General features: G+C 43.4%; 1 protein-coding gene across 1 annotated transcript; it reads left to right on the top strand.

The window, feature by feature from the left end:
• Positions 1-194: 194 nt before the first annotated feature.
• Positions 195-12,269, top strand: czib (CXXC motif containing zinc binding protein). The gene is made up of 8 exons (XM_084332895.1): positions 195-213; positions 314-397; positions 783-839; positions 2,583-2,664; positions 2,914-2,945; positions 5,467-5,544; positions 8,009-8,074; positions 12,029-12,269. The coding sequence occupies exons 1-8, from the start codon at positions 208-210 to the stop codon at positions 12,104-12,106; spliced, it is 483 nt and encodes a 160-aa protein (XP_084189021.1). The 5' UTR covers positions 195-207; the 3' UTR covers positions 12,107-12,269.
• Positions 12,270-13,409: the final 1,140 nt, after the last annotated feature.

Genomic DNA, 13,409 nt, shown 5'->3' with positions numbered 1-13,409 from the left:
CGGTCTTAAGTAGAAAAATGCTATTTTTAATCTAGATTAATTACAGAAAATTGTGAGATTAATTTGTTAATTTTTTTTAATCTATTGACGGTACAAAATAATATCCAGCTGCTGCGTCTAGATTGTCCACTTGGTGGCGCCAGTTGACTGCGGAAGTGCATAATAACGCACTGCACGTAAAGCTGTCAGTGAAGAAGAAGCTTCAAAATGGTGGTAGGTATAGCTACAGCAGACCCTCGTGTAAACAATAAGCCATCCAGCTGAGTTATGAATGAATTAAAAACATGCTCCATCATATCTGTCTCTGTAACAGAAGGTCGGCCTGCAGTTCAAGGCCACGCTGGATCATGTCACCAACGTGCGGCCGGTGGGCGATGACTTTCGCTGGTTTCTAAAGGTAAGAAGAGAACTGTGTCTGCTATAAATATAATGTTGATATTCTGTCAAGTCATTATTAATAACCCTTCCTGTCAATCTGAATTTGTATACAGCTTTCTTGTCACTTATTTTACTTTAGCTCTCTCTGATTGTGTATTCTCTCTCTCCCCACCTACCCAACCTCCTCCAACGTACAGTTTCTTCATCAAATGTATATACTCTCTTTTTTTAGACTGTTTTTGTATCACAAACAGTACTGTATTTGTAAGTCTGGTATGTCATAAATGTAGCAGTACTGTATCTGTATGTCATATTATGTTATGATGAATTGAAAATGGACACACACACACACAGGCATTCTTTTATATGACCTGGCAATTCAACTGTATCTTTCTTTGGTGCAGCTGAAATGTGGCAACTGCGGAGAGATTCCTGATAAATGGCAGTATATAAACCTTGAGGTCAGTATATAAACCTTGATGTAAGGACGGATGTATTTTAGATCATACTTAAACTGACAGACTATATATATTTTTTTTAATGATATCTTTCTCTTAACTGTATACTTGTATATCTTGTATGTCATGAAACCGTACTGTCTATCTGTATGTTGTGTATGTCATAAATGTCTTGATGAATTTAAAATGGGGGACCCTGATGTAAACAAGACAACCTTTCTCTGGTCTGCATCCCCTTAACAATTGTGTGTATTGAGTTATACTGTATTGTACCCATTCTGCAATCTGTTAATAAAGTTTTCATTCAATCATTCATTCAGACAAGTGCACACACATTCTTGTGTTTTACTATACTTGTGAGGAGGACTATTAATTTAATTATATCACCCATTCCTTAGGCCCTTACCCTAATCTTAAAGCTGCAATGTGTAAAGATTGGAATTGAGTTCGAATACGTTTTTTGTTTGTTTTGGTAACTCAGTGGTTGTGGTTTTACACACGCCGGCAATAAGGACCACGTAGAGTCGTAGACTAACCCCAAAAATAACCACAACATTTTATACTTATTCCAATCAAATTCCTTTGAGCTTCTCTGATTGGTTAGAAAGGGGAGCATTTCTGTGAAATTTTTAGAATGGAACATCTCTGCACTACTGCTACACTGCTAGCTACAAAGAAATACATCTTAGCGTAGCTTTAACCCATACGATTACATGTTTATGTTTATTAGGATCCCCATTAGTCATCATCGACGTGTTGACTATTCTTCCTGGGGTCCTCACAGATATATACACATACAAATGTGAAACATTCAGTGTAAATCAGTCATATATCACTGTAAAGCCCATATGAGTGTTTTGGTTATTATTATTATTATTATTATTATTATTATTATTATTATTATTATTATTATTATTATTATTTATTATTATTATTATTATTTCAAATAGAATGTTATGATTTTATCTGTGTAGCCAATTGAATGACCTCCGTGGTGCTGTGGGTGGTTCACCTGTCAGGGGGATCAGCCACGGTGCAGCTGAGGACATAAATGAGTGATGGGAATCAGCTGGGGGGTGTAGAACGGGGAAAGGGCACACAGTTTTCTGACCGCTTTGAAACACGCTTAGAATCACGCTTATAGGAATGCTTTGGATAGTTTTGGATAGCTTATAGGAACGTTTTGGATCGCTTTGGTCCCATCTTCAATGTAAAGATACTTTTTCTAAATAAATCGGATATCTGTGGTATCTGACAACGGAACTCAAAGTGTGGTGACTATTTTTGGATAAAGCGCATACGGAATACCTCCCCGACTGCCACTGGAAGCGGACCCAGGCAGAGGCCGCTACAATCGCATACATAATCAATAGAAAATAAAACAAAAGAAGGTCATAGGTGAATCCATTTCACCATACCTTTTAAAAAACACAAAGTAAACCGAAGAAGTTTGGATAACATGGCTGCAGCTACACTCATGCATGATGACATATATTGATTTCCTTCCGGATTATGGCTCCTTTAGGTTTCTTTTTGAAACTGTCCTTGTTTTCCGTCCGTATGATATGTAATGGGATCCTATTCCGATATGTTATGGCTCTATATACATTGCAGTTTTCTTGAGAGCGTTGGTTCTAGGCAGAGGTAGGGTAAAGCGACTACTTGAAGCATGTCTGGTATTATGGTCATGTCTATCATAACCATAAATAGAGAGAGACTAAGTCTGGATGTTGTTTGTTTTCCTAGGACAGTGTGCCTCTCAAAGGGGGACGGGGCAGCGCCAGCATGCTGCAGAAGTGTAAACTCTGCGCCAGGGAGAATTCAATCGGTACGAAGTTATGAACAAACACCGACATGCTGCTCATCACAATGCTGTGCAATTAAACTGAAGTTCAACTTAAATACAGAGTCCATTGTCAAAAAAGGTCAGCAGAGGATCTACTTGTGATAGCTGAACTCTTTTAATGTTAGTGTGAAGATCCTGAGCACTTTTTATAAAATTAAATCTCTGGGAGAGTCGCATGTTTTAATAATCTATTAATTATACATACCATAATTGTGTGTCTTTTCTTCACAGATATCCTGAGGGAGACGATCACACCGTACAACGTAAGCATGCTTTCAAGACTGGTTGTTTGCATTAGTTAAAGGGGCACTGTGTAGTTTTGAGAGATAATTGTTTTACATTTGTAGAGCCTGCTGGTGTAAAACAATTCTTTACATATTTTGGTAAACACAATTTCGGGCTATACAACAACAACAACAACAACAACAACAAGGACATGGTAGCTTGTTGGTGCCCCAAGGTCCCAGTGTCTCCCTGAGCTTAGTTTATTGTACATTTTCATATACCATAGAATTCTTCCACAACTCGAGTTGAAATTGTATACCCCAAAAACTACATACTGCACCTTTTTAAGAATCCATCAATAAAGCCATGTGATGTGATCTCGTATAAACAACTAATTTGACCATGAATTACAATATTAACTCATTCAGCGCCGTTCGCGCATATATACGTGTTTGTCCGCCAATCGAATAACGCCAACCACGTGTATATACGTTATTGGATCGTTATTTCTTTTATTCGCTATTTCCATTCATAAATCACCCAGGAAGGCTGTGGTACCATATGCAATGTGTCTGAGATTGCAAAGGTCCAATACCGCCGCCTGGTGGTATTGAAATTCCTCCGGGCCGAGTTTTCGAGTAGCCTCGACCGAGGGGTATACCCGATCGCATTGAATCGCTTTCGGGACGCCAGATTCATTATGCTGTGGGGGGTTATGGCGTGGGCCAAATGGACATACGATCTAGCAGATGGCAATCAAATAATTGGAATATTCTTTTTGGAATCCCACCGGCCACAGGTAAGAGCAATTTAACGTAAATTTCAGCTTGATTGTGCATTGTTTTCATAGCCATCGCCCTGATCAGCGTATGCTGTTGTACTAACGAATGCTGTTATTGACAATCAATTAATCAGAAACGACCCCCCCTCCCCTTTCATGCATTCATGATGGAACATAATATACTGATCATATGCATTTGAATTTTTTATTGTAGCGTGTATAGGGACGAAATGCCAATGGATTAAGTATAATATGCGTCGCGGCCTATTACTAGCCTCCCAGGAATTACCCTAAACCGTTCTAAAACCATACTTGTATTCACCACGGTATAAAACGGGAATGTATGGATGGAAAAAATATTTCTTTTTCACATCTTGAACGATAGATACTCTATGTCAAATGGGCCATAGTATTGCATATATAGCTATAATATTTAAATAGTTATAGCCCTGCAAACAAGGTGAGCGACTCCCACCGTTTACAGGATGAGGCTAATCCGTGGCGTCCAATGAGTTAATAAGTGATAAAACATGATTTTCACACCTTGCCTTATGTCTTAACACATTGGCGACCGCTGGGACCCGTCTAATATAGTGGTTGAGGACCAGCTTTTGTAAACAGACCGGTGTATTTTTGTAGAGCTAAATCTATACTTTATAGTATTGCTATCTGTCCATTCTCATTGTCAATTGAGTTCATAAACCGTCCCTTCAAAATGGCTTAAAGAAAAAAAAATGCATCAATAGGTTGTCATTTTATAGCGCTGTGAATATAAGCATTATAGCGGATTTTGTCTCGTATATTTTCTGGAAGGCTAGTTATAGGGCTAATAGCTGCTAACGTTATATTCAACGGCATTTCCGTTTTACATATGCTAAAGAAATAACTCAAACTGCATATCATCGGGACTGTCCCAAAGCATGTATGCATGAAAGGGGGGGAGGGGGACGTTGTTTATTATTATTGATTACCAATAACAGTGGTCGTGTAACTAGCCACATACGCTGCTCGGCTGGTTGCGTATCATAGCAAGCTCTGATCCGGCTGTAATTTATGTGAAAAATATCTTACCATGAGCCGGTGAGATACCCCTGAGCATTTCCCCGTTATCGATCGGCATCTGGTAGATCGATATGTCCATTGGCTGATGATAAATCCCCTTATTGCATGGTGAAAGCTGCGATTCGAAACGTAATGCACGGTACAGGATGCTGGTTCAGAATCCGGGTACTGAAAATCTCCATTGAAAGGGGAAAAAAAAAGTTATCCATTCGCCCACAGGGCATACTGCAGTGGAGCGATGGCGCCCCTAAGAGGATCTGGCCGGTATTGCACATCCTCGAAATTCACAGACTAGGGAATATATGCAGTGCCGCTCCGCGACCTTGACCCGGTTATTAAAATGTAATAAAAGCAATAACAACTTGCCACGGCTTTATACGTGATTCTGTCCACAACGCATGGATTCGAAACCCGTATGAACTGGTGGTCGGGCAGCAAAGTGTTAAGTATAAAAATAAATAGTTTGGTTCCATATTCCTCCAGTGAGATCTTCTTGGATGAATGCACAAAAAGTCCCCCAAAACCTTTAAAATCCTTGTCATGTATTAGTTTACAATCTATACCAACATGTGTCTGTATTGTTGCTGGTGTAATACGGATGGATAATGTGAATGACCAACAGGATGTTGTTGTTTTGGCTACTTTAAAACATCATCTTCGGTCTTCTCACGGTGTCGTGTGTGTGTGTGTGTGTGTGTGTGTGTGTTACCTTGAAGGCGGAAGACAGTGAGCGCTTCAAGACCATGGTTCAGTTCGAGTGTCGCGGCATGGAACCAGTCGACTTCCAACCCCAAGTGAGACGACTCTCAAATATTGTTGAATGTGCAAAAGATTTATGTTCTGATTTTAGTTTTATGTTGATAATTTGATTTGATGACATTTCTTTCACATCAAATTCAAGGGATGGGTGCACTACTATGTGAGACTCGCATGTTTGTTTAGATTGTATAAAAATTAAGCAAAACCAGACCGCATTTTGAGCCGGGGGGTAAATGTGGAGAATTTAATCGGATTAGGATATAAACCATCAAATGTTTTCGGTATTTGAGCCTTATTTATTATTAACACTTTGAGTGCCACGCCGGGTTTTCCTTTTTACCCCCTTGATGCCACGGTCCACGGCCAATGTTAACGTTAATATCGCCTAATCTATGTTTTAAATTATGGCTATGTCTAATCTGCCCGTCGCTTATCAAAGACTCATTTTCCAGTCAACATTGGCAAGGCAGATTGTATTTTTATCGCTTCATTTCCGTTTGATAGCATTTTGAAAATCACCAGTTTTTTGGGGAAAAACAACACATTCCATGATAATCGCCTTTTACTGGAATATTCCAGAACGTTGTCATTTGTCGGCCTATTTATGAATCGTTTTCAAATAAACGCTAGATGATCGATAGTATATGTGTGCGCACGCACGCTCGTGCCGTGCGCTGATAATCGCTGCTGTTATTTCCTCATGGCTTTTACAGTCAAAACTATATCACATATAGTGGAAACGCTTATATCTCCGTGAAAACGAGTCTGATTATCCTAACACTGATAACATAGCTTCCTTACCTGAGGTCAGATGGTATCCAAATGGTTTATTCCAATTTCCGATCGCCATTCGAAAAAATCGATAAATGTATTGATCAACCGTGTATACAGTAGAACACATGATCCGCGCGGCTCAGAGGCTCCAGAATGAACTCTGGTAACCCCGGCTGCATCAGTGAGAAGTAAAATGTGGAGTCAGAAATCCGTTCTCCCATTCACTTTCATTGAGTCTATTCCAAAAGGGTGCTTTACCATCTGGGAGACGATAGGGGGCGCTTTTTTCAGATCTGAGTGCCGGCGGTCCCTGGATCTCCAACGGTAGGCTCGCGTGATGCAATATGATTTCAGATCGCTAATAAAAATAACCCGAATATTCTCGGGCGTGGCACTCAAAGTCTTAACAGATTGTTGACCTCAAATCAGACGTTTACCAGCACATTAAAGGAGCACTTCACTAAAAAAAGTATCATTACTAGGGCGGCTGGGTATCAAATCCGGCTGTCAGCGTTGCCTCCGGCTTGGGCCGGCCGTCATACTGGCTCAATTGGCAGAGTCAGCGGGTGGGAAGTCGAAGGGTGGTAGTCTGGTTGTTGTGAACAGCGACTCCTACAGGTCGGTTGGGGGACGCCTGCACAGCAGAGACAGGATATTAATCCTCAAATAAAATCCTAAATTTTAATAAAGTGATTAATCTTTTCTTTTTATTAAATCAACTTTCTTTAATGAATATAACTTGTCAGTTTCGTCAACATAAATAATCCAATAAGGGCAACGGTTGGTACGAAAGTGATGGTGACGTCTTGATGGAGCGCCGAGCGGATGCAGATAGGCTACATCATTTATGATGATAAATGTTTTATTAAAATCATTATGACAAGTCATATACTATAATAGTATAATATTAGTGTAGCCTAATCTTTATCTGCAACTGTGACGAAAAACCCCATTGGTTTAAACGGAATGAATACACACATAAAAAAATATATACATTTCTTTTTAATTTTTTATCGAATGTTGATTTAGAATTCAAATGTCAACGTTATGAATGAAGCTTCTAAATATTGGGTGCGGCCCTGCCTCGGTGGCTTCAAGACGCAGTGCCCAGTTGCCTAGCAACCGTGTCCGCACGACTTCAAGACCAACGAACTTCAAGTTCCACTTGAAGGCAGCATTGAACAGGAAATGTTTTTCTTAACAAGGTTTTAGCAAAAAATGTGTGCGTTTGTGTGAAGTATTGAGTTTTGGATAAGTGAGACTTGGATTATTCTGCACACGTTGTGAGAGTTTGTAAACGGATGTTTTGTCTTCGTGAATTCAAGGCGTCACAGTAATTGATATACGAATGATCATATTTGGGTGAAGTGCACTTTTAATTTTTTTTTTTTTTAGGTTCTTTTTTTGGCGTTTTATTACTACTGGGCAGTCCAGTAGAGAGAGACAGAGGAGGAATGGGAGACAGAGTGGGGGGAAGACATTCGGCAAATAACGACGGGTTCGGGAGTCGAACCCGGGTCGGCCGTGTCGCGGCTCAGCGCGCTATGTGGTTCGCCACTGGGGTGCCCTGAAGTGCACCTTTTAACCCAATAATGTACACATTTCCTCTGGGGGGATTTTTAAATAATGCAGAAGTGTCCCTTAAATACTAGAAGACTAATAATGTCTTGTGATGCGAGTGACTTCTGTCCCTTTTTAAAGCTTCTTCTTGTTTTTCGACACCAGGCTGGTTTTTCTGCACAAGGAGAAGAGTCGAACACACAGTTTCCTGAGGTCAACCTGCTGGAGAAAGTGAGTCTTGTGCAGTTTGAGCACCGCAGAGCACGTGTGACGGAGGTCCCACAGTGTTGAAGTGGGGCGGCTGAGTGGCACAGTGGGCAAGGCGCTCGCCACTAACGCAGGAGATGCTGGTATCGAGTCCAGCTCTCGGCGTTGCTACCGGCTTGGCCGGCCGTCATGCTAACACAATTGGCAGTGTTAGAGGGTGGGAGAGCCGGTGGGTGGGGATCGGACGTTGTGGACAGCGACTCCTACAGGTCGGTTGGGTGACGCCTGTTCAGCAGAGACAGGAAGTAGCGGGGGCAGCGTGAGCCTCCCACGGCGCGTTACTCCTCGCCACAGAGTTTGAGCTGTCTGGTGAAAAGATGCGACAGGCTGCCTCCTCGTGTACCAGAGGGGACATGTGATGCAAGGCTTCTATCCTCACTACAGACGACCAGTGGGAGGCATAGTCTAGCAACGTTCGAGACAGAAGAATTGGAAACACGAAATTGGGATGGGAGAAAAATGGAAAATGGGGAGAAAAAGTGGATACAAAAAAAAAGGGTTGTGAAGTGACTGTGGACGTTAGCGGTACTGCAAGTTAAACTCACTCCCCCATATAAAAGGCATTGATTGATTGATTGAAAAGTTTATTAACAGATTGCAGAATGGGTACAGTACAGTACATCTCAATACATACAATTGTTAAGGGGATGCAGACCAGAGAAAGACTTTCGTCTTGTTTCCACCAGGGTCCCCCATTTTCAATTCATCATAACATATATGACATACATGACATACAGATAGACAGTACTACTACATCTATACATTTATGACGTACCAGATTTGCAATTACAGTACTGTTTGTGATACAAAAGTGTCCAGAAAAGGAGTGTATATACATTTGGCGTAGAAACTGTACATTGGAGGAGGTTGGTGGGGTGGGGTTGGGTGGGTGGGTGGGGGCTGTACATTGGAGGTGGGGGGGGGGGGGGTTGGGTAGGGGACACACACACACATTTTACACTGTACATTGGAATATTGACAAAGCCTTACTTGGTCATTTACTGTACAACTAGGTTAGGACATTTGTAGGGGCCAGTTTCGAATTGCAGACACGTTACCAAGAAGTGAATTCACCTCTTGGTATAGCGGTCTGCGATGTCGCCCGCGGTGCGGGAGACCGGGGTTCGAGACTCGCTCGGCCAATTCGAACCGGCTACACACGCTCACGGAGTTTCTTTGGGGGTAATGTAAACAATGCCAACAGGTGGTGCATGACGTACATGGGAGTGTGTTCCCTCCTGTGTCCCTGATGGGAGTGTGTTCCCTCCTGATGGGAGTGTGTTCCCTCCTGTGTCCCCGATGGGAGTGTGTTCCCTCCTGTGTCCCCGATGGGAGTGTGTTCCCTCCTGTGTCCCTGATGGGAGTGTGTTCCCTCCTGTGTCCCCGATGGGAGTGTGTTCCCTCCTGTGTCCCTGATGGGAGTGTGTTCCCTCCTGTGTCCTGATGGGAGTGTGTTCCCTCCTGTGTCCCCGATGGGAGTGTGTTCCCTCCTGTGTCCTGATGGGAGTGTGTTCCCTCCTGTGTCCCTGATGGGAGTGTGTTCCCTCCTGTGTCCCTGATGGGAGTGTGTTCCCTCCTGTGTCCCTGATGGGAGTGTGTTCCCTCCTGTGTCCCTGATGGGAGTGTGTTCCCTCCTGTGTCCCCGATGGGAGTGTGTTCCCTCCTGTGTCCCCGATGGGAGTGTGTTCCCTCCTGTGTCCCTGATGGGAGTGTGTTCCCTCCTGTGTCCTGATGGGAGTGTGTTCCCTCCTGTGTCCCTGATGGGAGTGTGTTCCCTCCTGTGTCCCTGATGGGAGTGTGTTCCCTCCTGTGTCCCTGATGGGAGTGTGTTCCCTCCTGTGTCCTGATGGGAGTGTGTTCCCTCCTGTGTCCCTGCAGAAGAACACCTTCCATGGGAGTGTGTTCCCTCCTGTGTCCCTGCAGAAGAACACCTTCCATGGGAGTGTGTTCCCTCCTGTGTCCCTGCAGAAGAACACCTTCCATGGGAGTGTGTTCCCTCCTGTGTCCCTGCAGAAGAGCACTTTCCTGTCAAGTGTTTGGGTAACTTGTGGCTTCAGTTTGAAATGGATCAATACATTAATTCATCTACAATACAAGAAGGATTATTTGAAGAAAACTCACTGCACACTTCACCTTGAAGTGGGGTGTTGTATTAGTCGAGGGGGACGTTAGCTATGCACAGTCACGTTTCATTTTTAAATAATGTTTCAATGCAGATGAAGCTTATGAAAAAAAACTGCAGTGAAAAATAATTACAAATGCGGGTGGTGGGTGGGTTTAAGTATAACAGGACTTGTGGGGCGGCTACGTGGCGTAGTGGGCAAGGCGCTCGCCACGAAATGCTGGAGACGCTGGGCTCGTCAGTTCGATCCCAGCGCTCCACATTTGCTTTCAGTTTAGCTGGTCGTCCGTACTAATACACATTGGCCGTATTAGGGGGTGGGAAACTGATGGGTGGGGATCGGGCGTTGTGGACAGCGACTCCTACAGGTCGGTTGGTGCGCCTGCGCAGTAGAATCAGGAAGTGTCGGGGGCAGCGTGAGCCTCCCACGCGTTACTCCTCGCCATTGAGAGATCGAGCTGCGCAGGTGAAAAGATGCGACTGCTGTTACCTCAAGTACCGGAGGGGACTTGTGCTATGTATGACTTAGTCCACATTGCAGCCGGCTTGTGGGAGGCAAGAAACAGCGTCCGTGACAGGGGAGGGTTGAATTGGATGATACGAAATTGGGATGGGAGAAAATATAGAAAAATGGGAGAAAAAGTGGATACAAAAAAAAAAGTATAACGGGACTTGTCATTCCACGCTCCACGTCATCAGGGAAAACCCCTCCCACCCACTACACACAGACTTGGCTGACAGAATGAGCACGTTCAGTGCCAGTCCATCAGAGACTCCCCCACACTCTCCACCTTCAAAGCTCGCCTCAAAACCCACCTGTTCTCCCTTGCCTTCAACCCCACCCCCCCCCCACTCCAACCTGATTGATGTCTGTCTCCAGTCTTTGTGTGCTATCATGCTGTCTTCCCTGTTCCCCCCATGGTCTCATGTTCCTTTTGTTTTTGTTTCTTTGTTTTGTTTCTTTGCTTTTGTTTCTTTGTTTTTACTTTTGCTCCCGACTATTGTCAGCGACTTCGGGTTATTGAGAAGCACTATATAAATTAAATTAATTATTATTATTATTATTAAAATGTAGCACTGAACGGCACTGAACTGTACACGCTCACACACTAGCAGCCACTTTAACATGAGCAAGCACACACTCATGCTGCACACGCCCACACTTATGGCCACTAAGGAAAGGTCACTTTAAAAATAGTATAGTATAACCTGAGATTGTATAAAATGGCAATGTACAGAAAGACCCAGTGCCTCATCCGTAGCTAACAGTGTATTGCACTACCAAAGGACCTAGCATGTCCTCCATGCTCTGTAAATAACTTATGTACAAATACCGATATACCCTACTATGTTACTGTTTATTGCACAATGTTGTTTTATTGGATTCTATTATATGTTGTTACTACTGTATTGCACATCGTTGCGGGCAAGACCACCCGCATTTCATTGTATACTTGTATGCCATGACAAATAAAACTCTTGACTTGACACAGGAAGTCCTTCATTCCGACAGCCATCAGACTTTACAACGCATCACTGTGCCTCCCTGCATCACTGAGCACAGGGTGACCATACTACCTTCCTGGACTTTTACGTTTACAAATGTACACTTACTGTATATTTTATATTGGAATGTGACGTAGGAAATGTATATCCCGGACCGTATTTTATTCTTATTCGTGACTTTTGTTTTTGTCTGTCCAAATGTCTACTGTTTACTGTGAGCGATTTGTATAGTGCCAAATTTCCCCCGGGATGATTAAAGTATTTCTATTCTCTTCTATTCTCTCTTTCAGGACTGGACGGATTATGACGAGAGAGTCAGTGAGTCGGTGGGCATTTATGAGGTTGAACACCGGTTTATAAAGTGTTGATGGCCTCGTACAGTGAGCCCAGGTGACAGTTGGACGAACACTTGGATGATGAACACTACGGACAGATATCCATGCTCGTACAAGCATACGCGCTGGGATGGATTCAAAGGGGAATGAATGAACATGGACAGGTCATTTTCCCCATTGCCTCAATAAAATTGAAAAGTGGAAAATGTTTCTGTGAGTTCTTTAGGTTAGGGGAATTTGTAGTGATTACTTTGGTTCCGGGAGCTTCAGAAAATAAAGGATGTGTGCATATTAGTGCTGTCGATGGATAAAAAAAATCTTTACTAATTAATCTCACAATTTTCTGTAATTAATCTAGATTAAAAATAGCGTTTTTCTACTTAAGACCGAAGCTTGTATGGGCGGCTACGTGGCGTAGTGGGCAAGGCGCTCGCCACGAATGCGGAGACGCTGGGATCGCCTGTTCGATCCCAGCGCTCCACATTGCTTTCAGTTTAGCTGGTCGTCCGTACTAATACACATTGGCCGTATTAGGGGGTGGGAAACTGATGGGTGGGGATCGGGCGTTGTGGACAGCGACTCCTACAGGTCGGTTGGTGCGCCTGCCAGAGTCGGCGCCAGACCCAACTTAACGGGAGGGCATATTGTAACAGCGGGGGGGCATACATAAATAAAATATAGGCTTCAGAAAACGAATTTCCCGCGAACCAACACACATTTCAAGACATGAGTGCGCATCTCTTTTTCTCTCTCTCACGTCACAAACACACTCGCGTCTCACACACACAAATTAAACAGTATGAAATAGCCCGAGGCTGGGCTTAAATTCATTAACAAGTGAAAGTATTATTAATAATAACAAGGGGCACGGCGGCTTAAATTAAACAGTATGAGTCGTAGGACTTACCCATGAGAAGAGTTGGAGGCGGCGAGTCGTGGCACTGAATCTCCTCAGGACGGTGTCCCACTTTCGCGTGAGGTCTTTTGCAACTTCAAACTCTGCCTCAATTTTATAGGCGATCCATTATATTATCCATTATTATTATTATGACATATTATGATTATAGACCACGCTAGCTTCTGCTGTGACAGATGCAGCTGCAGCGGCAGCACCGGGCGCTTCTTGGCAGACTTCGTCTTCATGACGCCTAACTTACCGAAAGCTCTTCAGCGTTAGATGTTGGAGGACCGTCACCAGGGAGGAGGCCGTGAAGAAGCCTTAGGTGCCCCCCCTGCCCCACCATGCATGGCATGCAACCATTTTCGTATATATCCATTTTATGTCCGTCTCCAAGTGTTATATTTTACCCACTGACTCTATTGTACTTTTCACGCT

Source organism: Notolepis coatsorum, assembly GCF_963971535.1.
Source record: "Notolepis coatsorum genome assembly, chromosome: 17".
NCBI classification, from domain to species: domain Eukaryota; kingdom Metazoa; phylum Chordata; class Actinopteri; order Aulopiformes; family Paralepididae; genus Notolepis; species Notolepis coatsorum.
The sequence above is the reverse complement of the archived record's forward strand: the minus strand, read 5'-3'. Positions and strand labels throughout refer to the sequence as shown.